This window comes from Toxorhynchites rutilus, chromosome 2, assembly GCF_029784135.1.
Source record: "Toxorhynchites rutilus septentrionalis strain SRP chromosome 2, ASM2978413v1, whole genome shotgun sequence".
NCBI classification, from domain to species: Eukaryota; Metazoa; Arthropoda; class Insecta; order Diptera; family Culicidae; genus Toxorhynchites; species Toxorhynchites rutilus.
Genome location: NC_073745.1, coordinates 166,442,357 through 166,465,762, shown reverse-complemented (window position 1 = coordinate 166,465,762; position 23,406 = coordinate 166,442,357). Strand labels below are relative to the sequence as shown.

At 39.8% G+C, this 23,406-nt stretch overlaps 1 protein-coding gene across 6 annotated transcripts in view; it reads right to left on the bottom strand.

Annotated features, from left to right (window-relative positions):
* Positions 1-23,406, bottom strand: part of LOC129769000 (kelch-like protein 18) — a 36,541-nt gene that overhangs the window by 9,037 nt on the left and 4,098 nt on the right. For 3 of the 6 annotated variants that reach the window (XM_055770985.1, XM_055770991.1, XM_055770986.1), the window contains 6 exons: positions 22,520-22,620; positions 22,388-22,457; positions 22,287-22,325; positions 22,018-22,088; positions 4,254-4,326; positions 2,495-2,614 (listed from right to left, as the gene is read on the bottom strand). In XM_055770985.1, coding sequence (XP_055626960.1) covers positions 2,495-2,614; positions 4,254-4,326; positions 22,018-22,088; positions 22,287-22,325; positions 22,388-22,457; positions 22,520-22,620 — 474 coding nt within the window. Of the gene's footprint in view, positions 1-2,494; positions 2,615-3,326; positions 3,399-4,253; positions 4,327-12,236; positions 13,219-22,017; positions 22,089-22,286; positions 22,326-22,387; positions 22,458-22,519; positions 22,621-23,406 lie in introns of those variants that run through there. The other 3 variants (XM_055770987.1, XM_055770988.1, XM_055770990.1) reach the window with 3 other exon arrangements.

Genomic DNA, 23,406 nt, shown 5'->3' with positions numbered 1-23,406 from the left:
TACTATTAACCCACACGCCATTTCAGGAAAATGTCACCCTTCCTTACTCAGGGAGTAGAATAGCACGACTGTCAGCCTTTAGCGTCGCATGTTATCCGTTTCCGTGTCTTGGCCGTTTTCCATGTCATACCAGTATGTCGTAATCAGGATCTTACTGGCGTCGATCCTGATGTGCTCGGCACTCCTCTCGTTGCTCCTGTGCACGGTATTTCCCCCGTGCATTATCCATAGGCTTTACCGCGCCCTTACTCGCTTTGTCACCCGATTAACGGGTTTAAATAAAAAATGAGAATTTTTTCAATCACATATAAAAAAAAATTTTTTTCATCGATTTCAGTATTTTTTATTAATAACATAATGTATTTTCTTCAAAAAAATGTCAGTGAATGTTTGAGTAAGAGCCGTGGTCTGCTGTTCGACGCAACTTTGTCGCGATGCTCTCACAAGAACGTTGTACGGCACTTACGTCCATTTTCCGGATACAATTCCGGATTCTTGTAGTCAGTTGCTTCGTGTCCTTGGCCCTCCAATTGTTTTTATACACCAAAAAAGCCAAAGAAATCCTCTATTGGGCGGCACTGGAGCAAGTTTGTTGGGTTACGATCTTTCGACATGAACGGTATCTTTTTCTCCTCAAGATACGCCAGCGTCTTCTTGGCGTGATGGGAAGACGCCTTGTCCGGCCAGAAGACGTACTTCCCATCCGCGTGATGCTCGTTCAGGAACGGCATCAGGATTTTATCGAGGCACTCTTCTCGATAGATTTGTTGGTTGATTGCCAGACAGCTCGGCTTAAACCAAGGCTTTGAAATGTTCCGGTCGGAAATGGCGATGTACAACATAACCTTTTTTTCAAACTTGTGCTTGATCTTGTATTTCACTTCAGGCGGTGTGGATGACTTGTCGCTGGAGTAGTAATTATCATTTCCTGGAATATGCGTTTTGGGCAGCGGAAAATAGCTTTCGTCGTCCAGAACGAAAGACGTCCCGCGGTATTTTTTGGTCATCCACCGACACTGTGATTTAACCGTCTCAATCTGCTCCTCCGTGTACTCCGGCGACCTCGTCTTCTTCCTGCAGACGATTCCTTCCATCTTGAGGGTCCGATGGATCAATGCGTGGGAGCAGCCATATTTCCGAACGGCGTCACGCAAGCTGGTTGCGTCCTTGTTGTCAAACAGCTTCTTTAACGATGTCTTCCTCTGCTTAGTCATTATCGTCACCGGACGATCACTTCCGACCTTCCGCTCTACGTTCAGGGAACCCAGGATACGAAGTACCGTACTGACAGGTACATTTTCTTCCTTAAAATGTGCGACCGTGAACTTTTTTCCTTGCTGGAAATGCGTTTCGTAGAACCGTACAATGCGTTCGCGGAGCACGTGCTGTTTCGACGACATCTTTGCTTTGACTAAATTCAAACTAGCAAAACCAAACACGCCTACTGTTTCTAAGGAGCCCAAAGAGCAATGTTTTTGGAGAAAGAAAATTTTACGCTCTTTATTTGAGTTACTGAAAGGTATTGAAAAAAATCTCATTTTTTATTTAACACCTGTTAGTCGCTTCTACGACAGAGACAGGGACGTAAACCCGCAATACTATTCTAGGCCGGCAGCTCCACTGCTCATCTCTCTCTCTCTCTCTCTCTCTCTCTCTCTCTCTCTCTCTCTCTCTCTCTCTCTCTCTCTCTCTCTTTCTCTCTCTCTCTCTCTCTCTCTCTTTCTCTCTCTTTCTCTCTCTCTTTCTCTCTCTCTCTTTTTTTTCTCTCTCTCTCTCTTTTTTTTCTCTCTCTCTCTCTTTTTTTTTCTCTCTCTCTCTCTTTTTTTCTCTCTCTCTCTCTCTTTTTTTTTCTCTCTCTCTCTATTTTTTTCTCTCTCTCTCTCTTTTTTTTTCTCTCTCTCTCTCTTTTTTTTCTCTCTCTCTCTCTTTTTTTTCTCTCTCTCTCTCTCTTTTTTTTTCTCTCTCTCTCTCTCTCTCTTTCTCTTTGCACAAGTCGGAAACGCCGTTTTCGGAGTGGTATGATAACCACTTCATTCGATTGATAAAATGTCTACGCGTAATATGCTAGTTACTTATTGGTTCCAAAAATTGTTTCAATAGTTTAAACATAGCTTGGAGGCTATTGAGATCACACAAATGTGCAATATAAGCCATCGGAAATCCATTTAGTTATGATTGTGAAGCGAGAATTGTCGAGAATGGAATATAATTATTTTTTTTCCAAAATATATATTTTTATCAAGGCTCATATGACGTTAGCCTGACGGGGCCGGGAGTTCAATATTGAGACAATTTTTCTTATTGTCTATGTTAGTAATATGTAATCGAATACTCGCGGTTGGCTCGAGGTTAGTATTACAAGTGTTCTCTTAATTGGGATGATGCTGATATATATATATCAGCATCATCCCAATTAAGAGAACATAAGTTATATATATGTTATATAACTCTATATAACATATATATATATATATGTTATATAACTCTTACTTACCCATATTAGCCGCTAGAGCCACTCTACTTCGTTTGACATTCATTGGAGCTACTAGCTGCCACTGATCTTTTTCTGGAATATATACCTCAACGGATCGGAGGAAACAACTCCCGTCATACCCTGAAAAAAATGTTCTTTTTCTATATTGTGATTCAGTCTTATTCTATGCAAAAATCCTTATTTTCACTGTTTCTTCAATTCTACAAATTTATACAAATGAAATAAAAATGTATGCATTACAGCATGCATGTCTTCCAGAAACACAAATTGTGGATACCTTCATTTGGTTATACAGTGGAACTTCGATTATCCGCGAGCGAACGATCCGCGGTGTGGATTATTTACTGAAGCGAGTTCTATAGTAATTCTATAGAGCTTTCCGAAATTTGTCAGTGAGTGATATGCTCTTAATCTTTTATTTTGGTCATGGCTTCCATGTTATCTGTCCTTTGGTATACACGATCTTGCAAATGAATAGTTGAATGATTCGTGCCCTCGTGGTCTTCACAAACACCTTTAGACTTAACAATCGTGCAAAATGTAATAAGAAAAAATAAAAATCATAAAGTGGCCAAATCTATGGGAGAGAGCCTCGAACAGAGTTAATTGGAGGAATATTTTGAATCAGGCCACATTGTAAAGACGTTGAGTCAAAATAAATAAATATAATAAATATAATTTTTGGATATAAGATTCCAGAATGAAAGGGTTAATTGCGAAACAGAAATATCCTAGTTAAACCAAACATCTCTATTTGGCAGAAAAAAACATAGGGGAAGTGGGAGCATAGTGGTCAACCTAAGGAATATGCCCATTTCCAGCACGCACTTACCGATTTAATTCCCGTTTCTCGAAGAATATAATAGTTCAACTCATTGTTCTTCAAGATAGCAAACGGCTTTTACTATAAAAATTCAAAATAGTACACTTTTCATCATTAGAAGAAAAAAAAGGTGAAAAATCGAACTTTTTTTTTGCTTGGAGGTAAAGTGGTCACCTAGTGGGGACAAAGTGGTCACCCGCCCATATCAAGCTAAATGATTTATTGATTTATGCGTTTTTTTCGTCCAAATTTGTTCAAATCATATTTGTTATAGTAGGTACATGTATGAAATAAGCTTGGCCTATTCATCTAGAGTCTCAATTTATATTTTCTCTTGCATACACAAGCGTAGTAAGAAACACATAACGTTCCGTTGATTTAGTTGGAGTGGCATATTTATCCAGGGTCAAAGCCACAAAAGGATCTTCTTCAAGAGCAGAATGTGATGAGGTATATCAGCTTTAGTAAACAGAACATTGTAAGTTGTTATTCACCTATGACCACTTTGCCCCCAACCATGAAAATAGTGTCTATGCTAATTAATCGCTGAGATTAAACAAATTATCTGTTCACCTCTCCTGGAATATGTGAACAGTCGTCCAAACTGATGAATTGTCCAACATATCAGATTGAATAAACTAAATTTCACGAGAAACACCTTAGATACCATGCGCACAGAACTACGGCCGAATGGCTATCGAGAGAGTAATTTATGTTTTTATTTGTATTTTGACATGCGACAGCTCTTCTGAAGTACAGGGTGACTCAAAAGACTTTAAATTCTTCAGACATAAGGTGACTATCAATACGGCATCTACAGTCAATAGTTATACTACCAAACAAGCGGGTGACCACTTTGTCCCCCCCATGACCAATTTGCCCCCACTACCCCTACAAATAAAGTCCGGTGAAGCTATAGAACATCCATATACTCACCGCCACAGGCATAAAGCTTTCCTCCTAACGTCGCTACTCCTAATCGACATCTTCTGTTTAACATCGAACGAACCTATAAAAATAAAGACCGACAGTATCAATTCATATGTTCATCATTAGGTTGAATGAACTTATTCATATACCAAGGAAAATATAGGGAGTTTAGTAGCTAAACCGAAACATTTAAGGACATGATCAGAGTGTTGACACAAACCCCCAAAAAAATCTCTGAAATCCCCTGATTTTCCAGGTATTTTTCAGATGAATTCCAGACGTAGACTAGTAATCAAATGTTCTACTAGTTCTGTAGTTGTAGTTCCTTAACATTTGATTAGCTAAACCAATAAAATTTATGAACGTCTGTCGGTAACTTCCAATAAATTAATTTGGTCGTCTTAAAGGATCCTTAAACGCTATTACAAAATTGTCATTTTCATTTTGCTTCGAATCAAATTAACGCAACTTAAAGCAACGATTTTTCTTGCAATCTTTCGGAAGCTTCTGCTTCTCGCAAAAAGTTCCATAGACTTAGGGGCTGTCCACATACCACGTGGACAGAAGAAGCATGATTTTAGACACCCCCCTCCCCCTCAGTGGACAAGCGTGGACATTCCTTATACCCCTCCCCCTGTTGTCCACGTGGACATTCCTCCGGTTATCGATTGTAAGCTTATTCTCGAGTATTTTTATTAAAGCTAGCTGGCTGTTTGAGTTTTCAAAAAATCAGACAATTAAATCAAGTATTTTGTTTGAAAACAGAATTTTCTCGTGTAAACACCAATGACTTTCGCTTTTACAGGTTCGGTAGTGCCTGATGGCTATAATGAACCTAGTAAAAACAAAACATCTGCAGTATCATCGTGATCGATGATTCCGTTGACCTACAACCCTTAATTTTTAAACCATGCTAAATATTGTCCTGAAAAATTCGTACCGGTTCTAAGGAAAAAACCAAAAGCATATTTTTGTAGACATACATTTTTTCGATCAAAGGACTACGTCTTTCATTTCTATACCGGGGTGTAAAATCAAAGTTTCGAAAACGAAAACGTTACGCCGGAGACCGAGATTTTGAGTGTTAATAGCTCCTAAACAACTGAACGAAATGGTATGATAAACACTTCATTCGAAAGATAAAATGTCTACGCGTTCTATACTTGTTACTTTTTGATCCAAAAACTTGTTTCAATAGTCTTAAAATTGCTTTCAAAACAGGCTATTGAAATCACCAATCGGTATATAAGAGAGCGCCGCTCGGAAATCCACTCATTCGGCATCGAACTGTTGAGCAGTCCAGTTCACTTTGCTTTCGCTGCGCTTCGATCTAAGATTGGACCCCACCAGTGGTAATCCAACTTGGATATCGTCGTGTGGTTTTTTCACCACACGACGATATCCAAGTTCGTCGTGTGGTTTTTTCATTAGCACACGTGCTGCAGCACGTGTGCTAAGGACCACGCCACTGGTGACTGCCCAGTGGACAAAGCTGGTAAAGTGGAGTACAAATGTATCAACTGTGGCGGCGCTCATCAGGGTTCGGACCGGCAATGCCCGAAACGCGAAAATTTCAAACATATCCGCAAGCAGGCGTCTATCAACAATCAAAGTTTAGAGCAGAAGATTTTCCTCCGCTTCGCCCCACTCAGCAAACAACTCATCCAAGCGCTCGGGATCGAGCTGCCCCTCCTCAACGTACCTCCGGCGAGCCCGCCGGACAGCGCTCGCCTCCCACCCCCGCTGGATTTTGGCGCCCACCACAAACTGAAACCAACTCCGAAAAGTTCACCCCGACGGAGCTACTGGAAATTTTTGACAAGATGACGACCGCCCTCCGCGCGTGCCGCAACAAGCCCGAGCAGATGAATGTGCTTAGTAAGTTTATCATTGAATATGGCTCTTAGGTCTCTCAAAATTGCCACTTGGAACGCTTGCTCGATAAGAGCAAAAGCCATCGAGTTTGCCGATTTCGTCGGCAGACACAGCATCGACGTGGGTCTGCTCTCAGAGACCCACCTAAAATCCGGTGACAGTTTCTGGCTGCCGGATCACAACATCATCCGGCTTGATCGCACCAGCTCTAGGGGGGGCGGTGTTGCGGTCATCGTACGGAAAGGCCTGAAGCTCAACATACTTCCGCACGTTCGCACGTCGGTCATCGAGGCGATTAGTGTGGAGGTCGCATTGACAAACGGCAACATCCATTTCATTGCCGTGTACTGTCCTCATCAGTGTCCGAACAGCAACAGTATGGCGCGTCAGTTCCAAAATGACTTGACTGCCATCACTCGCACCTCTTCTCGCTTTGTTGTTGGGGGTGATCTCAACGCCCGCCATGAGGATTGGCGGAACTACCGACAAAATCAAAACGGGCGGCTTCTCTTCGACCACGCGCAACATGGGCAGTATGCGGTACAGTTCTCGGACGAGCCGACCTTCACCTCACCTGCGGGAAATCCATCGACTTTGGACATCTTCCTTTCAAACATCATGCTGACCAAGCCGGTGGCGGTAAACGAGCTCAGCTCCGATCACCTTCCGGTGGTTGCTGAAGTAGGGGTCAACATTGTTCCAGCCATCTACCTTCGAAAGGATTACCATCACGTCAACTGGCTGGCGTTTGGAAGGATGGTGAACCATCACCTCGAGGAGAACCCGCTGCTGCAATCAGTGGAGGACATCGACCAAGCATTAGAGGGACTTCAATACACCATCTCCGTGGCTGATGTGGCGTGTGTGCGGCGTGTTCCTGTGAGGGGTAAGTTCGTTGCTATTGACTCTCACACTCAACTATTGATCCGCTTGCGAAATGTGCGTAGACGCCAGTTTCAGAGGACCGGGGATCTCGGCAGAAAGGAAGAGATGGCCGATCTGAACAGGCAGATTGCTTCCAGGATGGTCTCTCTTCGAAACAACAGCTTCGGGCGCACCGTACAAAACTTGGATGATCGCTCCAGACCATTTTGGAAGGTTGCCAAAGTGCTGAAAAACCATCCGAAACCAGTTCCTCCTCTCAAGGTCGGTGATAGTTTCCTCGTTGCGCCTATTGAGAAAGCGAATGCGATGGGCAATCACATTGCATCGTCGCATTTGCTTGGCTCGCATATGGCTAGTCCGCTCGAACAGCAGGTTGCGCAGTGCGTCCAGGAACTAGATACCTCCCCTTGTGCCATACCTCGGGAAGATAAGGTCAATGCAGAACAAGTTTGCTCAGCGCTGAAGGCCACTAAGAATATGAAGGCTCCCGGGTTTGATGGAATCATCAACCTGATCCTGAAAAGGCTCACTCCCAAAGTCTACTCGCTGCTCAGCAACATCTTCAATCGATGCTTGGAATTGCACTATTATCCAAGCATCTGGAAAGAAGCGAAGATCGTGCCGATCCGCAAACCCGGGAAGGATCCAACTCTACCTTCAAGCTACAGACCTATCAGCCTCCTTTCAGCGCTGGGCAAACTTTTAGAAAAAATCATTTTATTCCGATTGCAAAAAATTGTTGAGGTCAACAACATCCTCCTGCCTGAACAGTTTGGGTTTATACGGGGGCATTCGACTATCCACCAACTAGTGAGAGTGATGAACACCATCCAAAGGAACAGGGCTGTATCCAAGTCCACAGCCTTGGCACTGTTGGATGTCGAAAAGGCTTTCGACTGTGTCTGGCATGACGGACTTGTATATAAGCTCTGTTCCTTTAACATTCCAATTTATCTCGTGAAAATCATCCGGTGTTACCTTCAGCAAAGGTCGTTCAGGGTATCGTTGAATGGCTGTTTGTCAAACACATTTTCCATCCAGGCAGGGGTCCCGCAGGGAAGTCTGCTGGGCCCTTTGCTGTACAGCCCTTACAACTCTGACACTCCTCCCCTGGGAGATGGCTGCTCGTCCTTTCTGTTCGCAGATGACACCGCAATTGCCGTCAAGGGGAGGATGCCTCGTGAAATTACAAACAGGCTTCAACGATGCCTTGACGGCTTTGTTGAATATGCTAACATATGGAAAATTAAAATCAATGCCTCCAAAACCCAAACAATCATGTTCCTGCACAGGCAGTCTCCCAAACTCAAACCTCCTCCATCTTGCGTTGTGGTGATGAATGGCACAAGGGTTGAGTGGTCCGCTGAAGTAACATATTTGGGGCTAGTGATAGATCAGAAACTCCTCTTCCGTCAGCACTTGGAGAAGAATTTGAATAGGTGTTCCGCTTTGGTTCGATCTCTGTACCCTCTGATCTGTCGACGATCCCGTCTCTCAAAGGTGAACAAACTGGCCGTCTACAATCAAATCATAGCTCCTGCCATCCTTTATGCAATTGTGGTGTGGGGGTCATGTGCTCAGACTCACAGGAACAAACTCCAAGTGGCGCAAAATCGTGCATTGAGGATGATTCTTGATCGTCCTTTTGACACAAGGATCTCGGATCTACACCAAGAGGCTAATATCCAAAAACTAGATGCAATTATGTATGAAACAAAAGCTAAATTTGTTGAGAAATCTAGATCCTCTGAATTTGACCTGATAAAAAATTTGTATATAGTAGATTAGTTAGTTGGTTATTAGTTAGTTAGTTAGTAGTTTATAAGTAGTCTCTTTCAAATTTAATTTCAAACAATACCATTAAAATGGTGAACAACTGTCAAATTAAAAATAAGGAACTTTTGCTCAACAGTATGATTTTAAATCCAAAAGCTGAACCAAAGATGTAAAGCCCAGACTGTGTCACTTGAACTGTAAAATATGTATGCAAATAGCAAAACATCTGAATAAAAATGCATTTAAGTTGTAAGTAAGAAATCCACTCAGTTCTAATTGAACAGCGATTGGAGCATGTTGTCGCTGTTGTGGTGAAGCTCTTCGTTTATCATGAAAGCGCTGATGAACGGTGTCACCAAGAGCCTGTTTGTGCAACTTAGGCTAGACATGAATCCATCAGGAGGAGAGTGATGCCACAAACGGTTCCCCGGGAAGATCTAAAAGCAACCGCTACACACACACACACATACACGCGCGGAATTCTTTCCGTTTGGATGCCATTCAGCATCGAGAAAGATCCGGAAAATAATCTGCCAGTTCCTCTGGGAATTTAAAAATACATTCATGTGAAAGAGTTTATTTGAATGTTTTCTATCCATGTAACACTGTGATCAAATATGTTTCAATCAAGTACTACTAACAGATGGTTATCGAGTTAGCATAAACCACTGGTGGGCTTCCAGTATCGAGGAAAATGTGGAAATATCTAATCGTTACTGAAAATAATCTGCCAGTTCCTCTGGGAATTTAAAATTACATTCATGTGAAAGAGTTTATTTTAATGTTTTCTATCCATGTAACATTGTGACCAAATATGTTTCAATCAAGTGCTATTAACAGATGGTTATCGAATTAGTATTAACCACTGGTGGGCTTCCAGTATCGAGGAAAATGTGGAAATATCAAATCGTTACTGAAAATAATCTGCCAGTTCCTCTGGGAATTTAAAAATACATTCATGTGAAAGAGTTTATTTTAATGTTTTCTATCCATGTAACACTGTGACCAAATATGTTTCAATCAAGTGCTATTAACAGATGGTTATCGAATTAGTATTAACCACTGGGGGGCTTCCAGTATCGAGGAAAATGTGGAAATATCTAATCGTTACTGGAAATAATCTGCCAGTACCTCTGGGAATTTAAAAATACATTCATGTGAAAGAGTTTATTTGAATGTTTTCTATTCATGTAACACTGTGACCAAATATTTTTCAATCAAGTACTATTAACAGGTGGTTATCGAGGTAGTATTAACCACTGGTGGGCTTCCAGTATCGAGGAAAATGTGGAAATATCTAATCGTTACTGAATATAATCTGCCAGTTCCTCTGGGAATTTAAAATTACATTCATGTGAAAGAGTTTATTTTAATGTTTTCTATCCATGTAACACTGTGACCAAATATGTTTCAATCAAGTGCTATTAACAGGTGGTTATCGAATTAGTATTAACCACTGGTGGGCTTCCAGTATCGAGGAAAATGTGGAAATATCTAATCGTTACTGAAAATAATCTGCCAGTACCTCTGGGAATTTAAAAATACATTCATGTGAAAGAGTTTATTTGAATGTTTTCTATCCATGTAACACTGTGACCAAATACATTTGGTTTTGTGATTTTTCAATCAATCGCAATTAACAGGATAGCTTCTGAAGATTGTTTTTCCCCATCAGTAGGATATTTCCGTATCCAATATTGTATGCGCCCGCAATCGATTATTGCTCAGTCGCCGAAAGTTCCGAGCTCAGAGAGTTCATTCCCCTCTAGTTTGCCTTCCAAATTGCCATCGTAAACCACACCTTCTCTCGATTCAATCACACACAAAAAGCATACTTAAGCGATATTCTGGTGGTGAGACACATTCATTTTTCGTGAGGACATCGACAAGACAACATCGTTGCCTAACGTGCTGGAGGAGGTGGACGGCGAAGGATCGACACATACACGCGCAGAATTCTTTCCGTTTGGATGCCATTCAGCATCGAGAAAGTTAATAATCAGCCAGTTCCTCTGGGAATTTAAAAATACATTCATGTGAAAGGAAGGAAGGAAGGAAGGTCTTGTATTATAGAGACTTTAAACTTTTACAGTTCATTCGTCTCTAGCCTTGAGAAAGACCCTTTGAAAACTCTACTTTACTCCAGCGCTACCACCTCCGCCCTCTTGCCTTGAGAAAGGCACTCGATCCCTCGCCGTCCAGCTCGTCCAGCAACGATGTTGTCCAGTCGGTGTCCACACAAAGAATGTTCATGTGAAAGAGTTTATTTGAATGTTTTCTATTCATGTAACACTGTGACCAAATATTTTTCAATCAAGTACTATTAACAGGTGGTTATCGAGTTAGTATTAACCACTGGTGGGCTTCCAGTATCGAGGAAAATGTGGAAATATCTAATCGTTACTGAAAATAATCTGCCAGTTCCTCTGGGAATTTAAAATTACATTCATGTGAAAGAGTTTATTTTAATGTTTTCTATCCATAAAATATCCATATAATACATTTGGGTTTGTGATTTGTCAATCAAGTACAGTTAGCAGGTTAGCTTCTGAAGATTATTCTTCAGAACAAGGTTTTTCGTATCCTATATTGGATGCATAAAACCTTGTGCCTCCAACGTAACGCTCTCGTTTTCGAAGTCTCCCAAATATTCATTTATCCATTCATTCAGAATGGATTTAGATTCAACTTCAAACAAATGATCTCTAAATCAACGATAGTCCTACGTCACCCTTGCGGTTATACCATAGATATAACCCACTTCCTGTTTTTTCCTGAATATTTCAGCATCTTCATGCAACTTGAGAATTCCATCCCCTCAGACCTTATGCTATGCAGTAAGTTGAAGTTCTTACAAGAATCTTAACAGTTAATAATCTGAAGAAGCAATATCTAGTGTGTAAGTCGGGTGGAGTTTTAGAAGTGCCCTAGAAGCGTTCTGGAATGTTGATTTTCATACGTTCAGCTGCTAGCAGTACTTGTTGGAATTCATCGAAACTAGTTGCTTGGTAGAAGCTTATGATACAGATTTTCTTCCAGTCCTACCAGACCCAGCCATAACTTTCTTCAAGTGAAAACCTGCTTCGGGGTTCCATTCACTTGCTAAGATTTATTTTAACTCAACATTCTTGTAAATGATTTACCCTTTACAATTCACTACAAATATGTATTTTCGTCGCGTTTATGAAACGAATTGCAAATTGAGATAAGTCCCTTCAAGTGTTTTTCGGTAAAATAAATCCTTATTCCGGAATCTGGTCGGATTTGAAATCAGCACAATGTTGCCTTCTTTAAGAGGGTATTCTAGTCTTGAAATGAAAAAAATCAATTTTTTTTCTTCATATTTCTCTAATTCAGACATTTAAGAATATACCATAGAAGAGACTTTTTGAAAATCTCATTATTAACCAAGTTATAGCTATTTTAGTGATGTGATATCTTATCTAGTACGGCCATAACAATTAACTTCAAACGCGTTTTTCTCGAAACATGTTTTTTTCAAACTGGCTTACACGATATCTCAAGTTCTACTTATCCGATCTATGTTTATATGAATACAATCTGTATGTATGAAGCGACCCTAATTCCTCCATATATGTATGTAGAGACGCTTGGAGAATGCTTCGCTCCATTTTTCATATTTCATTGAAGCACACTTACGCTTTGTCGTCAAGATCCAAAAGTGCATCACCCTTGTCGAAAATCGAACACTTTTTTTTTTTTTTTATCTTCGCTTATTTTTCGTCGGCCTATTTCCGCCACTTTAGTGCCAATCACCGACATCAGGGAGGCGACTCCACCTGTTCCTACCTATCAGACTCAACAACTCATGAGCCGGGCCAACTTCTTTTACTTCCGCTCCGAAGGAAGACGTAACCAGAGATTTTTCGCCTCAGAAAATCCCAACGACGCCAGCTGGGATTGAACCCAGGCCGATCGGATTGTGAGGCTGTTACGCTAACCATACAACCACTGGCGCCGTCGAAAATCGAACACTTCTCTAATTACATTATGTTGTTACCGAGTCTACATTTTTTTACGTACATCAATTTTGTTATTTTTGTGCGAGTGAAATAAATCTCAAGTTTCCATTCGGTTCGTGGCAGTTCAACACACACGGGACATTTTTTGATTACTCGGCGCGTAATTATTTATCGGCAGATATAGCGGGGTAACTTCAAGCGCCTCCCCAGAAATTCGAAGGTAGAAGAATTATTTTGTAGAATTAATGTCGGAAAAATAAAAGAGTCGAGAGTTGCACGCTAACACGATTGGTCGAGTTTTAGTTGTATGAAAGAAAGCCAAGACCGTTCAGGCAACGCTGCAAGTGGTGACAGCGGTGGGATGCTGTCCAAGTGGGGACAGCAGCTCACCCATCGTGGTGTTTACAAAGTGTTGCTTTCCTTGAAGATAATCTGGAAATCGGAAAGGGTCCCTAGTTCAGAAAATGTGCGAGGACAAATATTGTAGTGAAAGAAGAAAAAAATCGAAAAAATATGAATCAGCATAATGCGGTACAAGAAGTCAATATTTAGACGATTGTCATATTTGGAAAATATTCATAGTTAACATGAAGTATCGAAATCAGATTCCGCGTTTCATGATCTTTTATTATGTACTGAAAATCCAACACTAAAATAAATAGAATAGCAACCATGTGTGGAAACCGGATAAAGAATTGTAGTAAATTATGTAAAACAAATAATGTGAGAACGATTTAAACCTTGCAAATCGTTGGTTCAAAGTTTAAAAAACTAGATGTAATATATGAAAAATTTATATAAAAGCTAGACTACTATAAACGAAAAACAATTGTTGGCGACTGCAAACTATTTCATTGTAACAAATTAGGACTGCAGTGAGAAAGTGAAAAGGACCAATTTTTTTTCCTCTCAAAACAACCAAATTTTAAAAAAGTGAAAAGAAAAAGCTATTTCCTAATCAATACAAATCAACTGTTGGAAGGATAATCAATTTTTAAATAAATTAGGAGATTTTTAGAATAAGAGCGATAAAATGTGTGTGAAAGGAAACTATGCACCTAGAAGAAAGCTGTACGATCTAATTCTTCTAATGCTTCAAGAATGTAATACACAGACTGAATTAATTTAGCAGAGAAATTTGAACCCGGCATCAAAATATGAACCAAAGAAGGGATAATTATTATTTAACAATATTCCGTCAATTCTGGGAAGACTGCTTATTCTGTTTAGAAAGACACAATCATATCTCCCGTACTTTAATTGTATGGACAGGGAAAAATGGGGAAATGTACTTATCGATAATTTGAATAGGTGTGATTCTAAACTTTACATACACACTTTGAAGTGGGATTTTAACAAAATGTAAAATGTTGAGGCATATTTGTCTACAGCCAATTTATAACAAAAATGTGTCCATCAATCGCAATAATAGCTTTTGAATGTACCGAAGGGCTGGAAAACCAGGAATGAATTCCTGTAAGGACATGTATGCCCCAATACTTACTTAACAGTTCATGAGTAACTGAAATGTGGGATTATCGAGAATAAAAATGTAAACAAAGTAGCGCTATAAAAGCGAAGAAGAATCATGGGAGATGAATTTACCTCCAACAATAAAGATTGAAATGAAGAAAACTAAATATTGAAGAAGATGAAAGATTAAAGATTAAAAGAATATGAAAGATTAAAGATTAAAGAATTAATGAGAGGGAGATATATTCAGCAAGAATGATGAAAATAAACATATTGCACCAAGAAATTTTTAAATGAAGCTGTACAAGCTCATCAACAATGATCGCTAAGACTTTCGGGGAAGCTTTAAGGAGATATGACCATTTTTGTTTCCATTTAGAATTGGGGAATTACAGAGTTGAGGGAGTATGTTCTATTTTAATAACAACCGAAAAAAAATCATTTAAGTTCCTATGACTGAAAAGTAAAAATCAAAAATCAAATACATTTATCTAATTATTACATTATTGTATAATCTGCTTGCAATAACCTCTTCAAGATTATTACAAGCTCTGTAAGTAAGGGGGGATGAAGCGACCCTAATTCCTCCATATATGTATGTAGAGACGCTTGGCGAATGCTTCGCTCCATTTTTCATATTTCATTGAAGCACACTTGCGCTTTGTCGTCAAGATCCAAAAGTGCATCACCCTTGTCGAAAATCGAACACTTCTCTAATTACATTATGTTGTTACCGAGTCTACATTTTTTTACGTACATCAATTTTGTTATTTTTGTGCGAGTGAAACAAATCTCAAGTTTCCATTCGGTTCGTGGCAGTTCAACACACACGGGACATTTTTTGATTACTCGGCGCGTAATTATTTATCGGCAGATATAGCGGGGTAACTTCAAGCGCCTCCCCAGAAATTCGAAGGTAGAAGAATTAGTTTGTAGAATTAATGTCGGAAAAATAAAAGAGTCGAGAGTTGCACGCTAACACGATTGGTCGAGTTTTAGTTGTATGAAAGAAAGCCAAGACCGTTCAGGCAACGCTACATGTATTTTCTATAAAAAAATCATAATTTCGTTACATTACTATTTTTAAAAAATGTTTTAAACAGCAATTTTTTTCTTCAAATTTCCCCCATTTTATTAAAAAAACACGTTTTGACTTGTCCGAGGTTTATGCGATGTTGGCATCTTTACTGATTCAGAATCTGTTTGATTTGTTTGTTTCAGAGAACCAGAAGTGCTGGAATCTTGTACACCATGACACAACTTTTTTTAAACCCCCTCACTTGATCAGCTTCTAATTATGGATATATTTTTTTCCGTTAAATTTTTGTTCTATTGTTGAAAGATAGATCAACAAATAGTGATATAATGGATGGTAAAAATATTCTTTGTTTTACTTTTTAGTAGCACGAAGAAACGTCCGAAATTCGTGTCTCTATCCACCTTCATCTGATCGAGTCAATTCCTATCGGATTGTACAAATGTTGCAACCTTGAAATGCAGAATGCAAAAGTTTATTTCGTTCGGATTGCGATATTTCAAATCCGATCGGGTTCCGTAATATGGGTTAATATGTAGTCCAAGCATTGTTGCATGTTTGCATGTTACATACATGTTTTTCTTGATGTTTCGTTTCTGTGATTTCGGTGATTTTCGACATCTGTAGCGAATCTACTAATCCATGTGCATGAAAGATTAATATTTTCTTTTAATTAATCAGCAGTAGCAGCATGAACTTTCCAGACAACTCAAGAGGAGCGTATAACAAAAATTACCAGACATCAATGAAGAACAACATCATTGCAAGAAATAGATCTCCAGAGATACGGCCCGTACACTCATGGAAGAATTTGTTGTTCGTTTCAATGTTCAGAAATCCTTGGGAGTTCTCGAAAAAAAAATCCAAACAGTTTTGTCATCAAGAGCAAAAGCTGAACTCAACCCGCACTTAAGTCGTGATGTTTGATACTACAAAAATCCAATATTCTTTGTGTTATTGGGTGTCTTTATCCTGGTGGATTTAATGGGCCTCTATTACCGATTGAAATAAATTGGACCCTAGTTCAAGTGCGTTACCTTTAGACTATACTTTTCAGGAAAGAGGTTCAGTCATATGACAAAAAATATGGATGTTTGACCGAGCAGCACTCTCAGGCAGTTCAGTATTTTTGTTGATGAATACTGAGTACTCAGGGCGGGCGTGAAATTCAAAAAATCGTGTAAATACAAAACAGATCTCATTCAATTTTGACTACTAACTTGAATGTTTTACTTTAAAAAATACTTAGCGTGTCCACGTGTCAATCAAATCAAACCACGTGTTATCAAAACCCCCTCCCCCTTGACCGTGGACAAGCATGGACATTTTCGTAACCCCTACCCCCCCTAAAGTTGTCCACGTGGTATGTGGACAGCCCCTTATGGTTTCTGAAATTGATCCAATCGTTTATTTTTCGGATCATAGTCATCAAACCTGTTGCTATTTTTCTTCCCAGCTGAAATTGCAGTAAAATTCGTAAAATTTTAGCGAGTTTTTTGAATCCGTCCATGCTGGAATCATGTGAGATGCAAAACAATCCGAGCAAAAAAGTTTTTCTTATCTATTTTAAAAGTCCAGTTGCAGCTCGCGTAAAATAACCAATTTACACCGTGGCAGTCCATCGACACCAGAAGTTTCTTCAAAGATATATTTTCCAGGCCTTCTTTAAAAGATGCACGTTGATCTCTGATGCTTGAGAACGTCCCAAGAACATTGGCGTCATGTAACGATTTACAAACTCTTTCTCATTTTCATCCTAAAACCTCTTTTTCATCCTAAATTCAGATCCATCCGCAGCCGCTTCGTAGTCTTGTTTGAAGACTTGTCGATTTGTCTTGTGAGACTTGTTTGATTTGTGACACATAACTGTTTCCAGACACCACAGGATCTCAACTTTTTTTTTCCAAAATATATATTTTTATCAAGGCTCATATGGCGTTAGCCTCACGGGGCCGGGAGTCCAATACTTTGACAATTTTCTTATTATCTATGTTAGTAATATGTAACCGATTACTCGCGGTTGGCTCGAGGATCTCAACTTTGATAGTGTGGTTTTTAGGCATGCATTCATAGATAGTTTTCGAGGAAGAAAAAATGAAAGGAATTGGCTGAAGCTGAACTACAGGTACTGATCGCATAAGTATATGATCAGTTTCAATCTCAACTTTGATAGTGTGGTTTTTAGGCATGCATTCATAGATAGTTTTCGAGGAAGAAAAAATGAAAGGAATTGGCTGAAGCTGAACTACAGGTACTGATCGCATAAGTATATGATCAGTTTCAATACAACCTGGAGATGCCTGGATCCTAGCTAGTGTCGATCAACCATGCTGAAATCTCCGCATCTTGTAACCAAATGCCTTGAAGGGTAGTTTTGCCTGCCATTTCATATTTAGTACTGTAATGATTTCTTTGTTACCAATATTAGTAATATTTTCTGTAACACAGAAGTCATTTGAAAACATAAAAATTGTCAAAACTCCATACTTTCACTCCAGAATGTTCACTGAAAGAAAATGTTCTCATTCTATAATGCGATTCATAAGTTTGAAGGAGCCGAATTCTTAACTATATTTTTATAACTATATATAAACAGTCTCCTAATTATATAGTTAGTAAGGTAGAAAACCGATTACTCGCGATTGACTCGAGTTTAGAAGGGTGACATTTTTTTCAGGACAAGGATGGGATATAAGGAGATTATAAAAATGTTGATGATCAAACTCAATTCTTAAATCTATTCGTAGAGGAAGACGGGGTAAGACCTACCGGCGGGGTAAGACCGGCCACTTCTAGTTTTATAAGAAATCCTCAGTTTTTTGGCAAATATGTTACGCAAGAAGCATGATTAGCCTATTTTTGTTATTTCGAAATACAACACTTGAGCGCACGAAATATTAAAATTGTAAGCAAAACAAAGTTTTCGTCCATTGCGGTTGCAAGCGATCTTATTTTCAAGGCAACCAAAATAAGGATTTTTCCAACAAAAACTGTGTATTCAGTTAATTGTCAGTGTCCCAATCCGTCAGTAGATTGTTCCGGTTCTTTCTGCGTTAAAAGGTATGTAAAATGTAATATAAAATGCCTGAAAAGTGCAAAATAATGCAAAAGGTGCTCTGGGGGGAAGACGGTCCACTTTCGACGGGGTAAAAGCGCCATACGTCGTGATATTGAATGATTTTCATATCAAATTTTTGCTCGTCTTTTTACACACAAATGCCCCGAAAGTACATAAGGAAGCCGTCGAATAATCGTCCTTATAGATTTCGATAATTTGGTAAATTTTTCACGAATATTTGCAAAACTCTGCACGTGGAATATTGATGGCCTTTTCAGAAGTTTATGTGTAGTTTATAAACAACCCTAAACATTTAGTACCTTAGACTGTTCCTGTTATTTTCACCAGACTAAACTGTTTGAAAATAGCATCGCTCCGTCTTACCCCGTCATGGACCGTTTTACCCCGCGGGTGGTCCTTCTTACCCCGCCAACGAAATAAAAAGCAATTTTTTATCATTTCAAAAATAAATTAAAAAACCAAAAGAAAAAAAGTTACACATTTTTTTAGTAGTAGATTATTAGATACTCAATGATATGTAGTACAACAAATAGGGGAAATCCGGAAGAACGTTTAAATGAAAATTGGTTTTCTTAGGGGTACGGTCTTCCCCCGTTTTCCCCTATATCTATAGTGTATTTACATTTCAACTTATTCTACTGTTTATAGCAAGGGGACCAATTACTCGCAAAGGAAGAAAAGGAGGGTATAAAGAAACAATCACCCACGAAGATCTATAGCTTTAAGGAAAACATATATTTGGGACATGTAATCAAGGTCTAATCGAGCCAATACATCTCTCACCGGCACATTGGGTTGTCTCCCTCGGGCCCGAAGGGTGTTTTCTATATTCGATCTGGCGACTAGTTACAATTCGCACGACGAAACAACGTGCTCGATGTCGTGACAACCTTGATCACAAACGCAGAGATTGCTGCTGGCAAGATTGAAACGGAAAAGTAGTGCATCTAACGAACAGTGATTGGACATGTCTCGGGAGAAGGTGCGAATAAAGTCCAGATTCAATTCCAGACTTTTGAACCACGGTTTGAGGCTAACTTTAGGGATAATCGAGTGAAACCACCGGCCCAATTCATCTTCGTTTCACTTGCGCTGCCAGTTAGCGATGGTATTTTTACGAACTAAAGAATAAAATTCATTGAAGGCGATTTGACGCTGATAAATATTGCCTTTAATTGCACCTACCTTTGCTAATGAGTCAGCTCTCTCATTACCCGGAACTGAGCAATGTGAAGGGACCCAGATCGTATTCTCTCAAGGAATAAATCGGAAGCCTATGAAAAGATACGCCACTACGTGAGCCTTGTGCAAAATCAGTTCGGGAAAATGCCAAAGATTCTGCAAGCTGATGGAGGCGGGGAATATTCAAGTACGAGGCTGAAGACTTTCTTGGACGAGAACGCTACTATTTTGCAGCTGACTGCACCATACAGCCCGCAAAAAAATGGGAAATCCGAGAAAGCAAATCATACTTTGATTGAAATGACCTGTTGTTTGCTTCTGGAGGCGAATTTGGAGAAGAAGTACTGGGGCGAAGCAGTGATGACTGCTTGTTACATATACAACCGATTGCCATCTTCAATCAGATGAGAAATGATGGAAGCTCGATAGCAAGGCGGTCAGGCTGACATTCGTTGGATATGCTGAAACAAGAAGGCCTATCGTTTCCTCGACCGAATGACTGACAAGGTGCAGATTAGTCGAGATGGGAAGTTTTTGGAGATGGAGATGGACACGAAGGAATCGGTGCGAGAAATTCGGCAGCCGATTACATCGGAAATCAATCTGAAAATCGATCGGAACGTGCAGCAGGAAGATACTTTGGAAGTTGACGGAAGCGTGCAGCAAGAAGCATCAGATGCTGGAAGCGCGGTGAAAGCGTGGAAGCTGGATGAGATGAATGCAACGTGTTTGGCTGAGGTCGACCAGGAGCCTCGGACTCTATGGGGAGCTAGGAAGTCATCAAGTTCAACTGAATGGGATGAAGCTATGCGAGAGGAGTTAGTTAATCATTCTAAAAATAACACGTGGGATCTACTCCTACTGGCCGGAAAGCTATAAGCAGTAAGTGGGTGTACAAAATCAAAAACCTGATGCTAATGGGAACAAGGTAAAGTTCAAAGCTAGACTAGTGGCGCAAGGATTTTCGCAGACATACGGAGTGGACTTTGAGGAGGTTTTTGCGCCAGTTAGAAGCCAAACAACTTTCCGTGCTCTGTTAGCGAGTCAGCTGAATATGCCACGTATACACCTGGACGTAAAGACGGCGCATTTGCACGGTGAGCTTGAGGAGGAGCTCTTCATACCTCAGCCACCAGGTTGCGAGATCCCGGGCAAGGAACATCTTGTGTGCCGTTTAAAGAAGAGCATTTACGGATTGAAACAAAGCGCTAGATGCTGAACCGTCGTCGACATGAAGTGCTTGTGAGTATAGGGTTCAAACAAAGCCCCGCTGATCCTTGCTTGTACACAAAATCAGTTGGCGACACTCTGGCTTATCTGCTTGTGTACGTCGATGATATTGTGCTTGGATGTATGGACAAATCAGTGGCAGCCGCAATCTCTGAGGAGCTAAAACGCAAATTGGATATCAGCATTATAGGAGAATTGAAATATTTCCTGGGCATGGAGATTGATCGAGTCTATGGTTAGTACAGTATCAGCCTAAGAGGTTACATCGAGAAACTTGCCGCACGTTTCGGAATATCTGAAGCGAAGCCAGCTCAAACACCCATGGACGAAGGATTCCTGAAACTGCAGAGCGGAGAAAAACTAGAAGACGAGTCGCTATACAGGAATTTGGTTGGAGCTCTGATAGCAGTGCACGCGCGACCGGACATAGCCATTAGTATCTCTATTCTGGGTCGTCAAGTGAGTTGTCCAACGCAAATCGATTGGACGGCAGCGAAACGAGTTGTGCGATATTTACATGGCACAAAATACTGGAAGTTGAGTTACGACGGGCGAGCTGGTGATTTGATCAGATTCACGGACGCAGACTGGGCGGGCGATGTCGAAAGCTGGAAGTCGACATCCGGATTCACTTTCTTGTACGCTGGAGTAGCAATTTCGTGGGTGAGCAGGAAGCAGTCATCCGTGACATTATCGTCGATGGAGGCAGAATACGTTTCCTTGAGCGAGGGTTGCCAAGAGGCAATTTGGCTTCGATCGTTACTTCAAGACTTCGGACAACGTCAGGCGAGTGCAACTGTTATACACGAAGACAACCAAAGTTGCATTGCTTTCATCAAGGCCGAACGAAGATCCAAACACATCGAGACCAAAGCTCAATCTTGTCGATCCATATAAATCCTATGCAGTGATCACTTTTGCCTGCCCAACAAACTACCAATACATATGCTCGCTGCAAGCGCCCTATGGCGGACAACCATTCACAAATATCAACAACGCAGACATTACTATTGAAAATCGCTGAATAGTACCATATTCGCTTCAGCTGAGCAAAACATTCAATACTCATATTAATGTTGAAATAAAAATATTTGTTTTCGTTCGACTCAATACATTCATCTCCAATCTCATCTCTATAACCAATTTCAAACGATCGAGCAATGCTTTTTCGATGAAGAATGGTATTTTTGTCGTTTTGTCGATTTTTTTCGATCTTTGCACCATACTAAATTTTATTGAATTATCATTTACCTTTGTCCAAGTATTTGTCGATACATCATAACGTTCGACGGAATCAAATATTGAAAGACCATCATGACCACCTAAAACATGAAAACGTATTCAGAAAATTGTTCAACGGATGAAACGAAATATATAAAAACAAAGTAATTCTTCTACTTCGATGCGATCCAGAATCATACTTGTTTTCGCCCTGCTTTTCATAGCCAGAAAATAGCATAACAATTGTAAAAAATATCCTAACCAAAAATTTCCCAGTACTCAATGGGAATATCACTCACCTAAAGCGTATACAAATCCACCGAGCGCAGCAACTCCTCCTGTTGAGTGAATTAGGAAACAACTGCGAATGCGAATAAATGCAATATCAGAGAAATGTTACCTGCTGATCGATATTTCATCATAGGTGCAACAGTGGTCCACGAATCAGTCTTCGGGGAATAGCATTCAACCTGTCGATTATCAGATCGTTACTATCAAAATAAAATCCAACGAATCTATGACACAATACTACCGTGCTGAGACTTGTAACACCATCGTATCCACCACATACATAAACTAGTTCATCTAAAGCAGCAACACCGACTGCGCTCCGTTTGCATCTCATTGTCTTTCCTAAAAAAATATTTTCCAACAACAAATAGAGAAATCAAGAGAAAGATTATTGAGTCAATACAAAACGTAGCGATAATGTTTTTCAACGTAACTCCTGAACATATAGTTTTACCATAATGATGTATTTGGAAAAGTTGTTGAAAATTATAAGCAAATTTCTAAAATTCCATGAACATGGCGGTATAACACGACAAACATATTGAAAGAGCCTATTTACTAGTGATAAAACGGATTCCAGATTTCCAGGATTTCCTTGATTTTCTATCACAATGATGAGGTTTTTGTAGGGAGTGTCTTCAGGGATGATAATCTGAAAGACTTCACGGCAAAACTTGCTTTATAGCTTGATGGAGCAATACGTTTGGCTTCTGATTTCGTTTGACGAAATAACAAGAATAATAAATTCTAACCTCTCCTGTATATTCGAGGTAATTTATCATTTTCCTGCATAAAAACATTTGGATTAAGACGAAATTGCACATATAGTCAGCGTTCAGGGTTCAGGGTTCAGGGTCAGGGTTCAAGAAAAATATTCCGATGCTAAAGAAATCGACAGTTATGTGAACACACTCCGAATCGATCGCAATCACGATTCTTACATTTAGTGGCGATTCTAAGGAGCATCGTCAATTATCTATATTTGCCAGTATTAATATTAATTTAATTTTGAAAAAAAAATCTGGCATCTCAGCAATCAAACATTACTTTTAATAATGTATGAATGATGTTAAAGGGCTATTTTGATATGGTTTATCTTGTGTTAATGAAACATTATTCATATTTTCT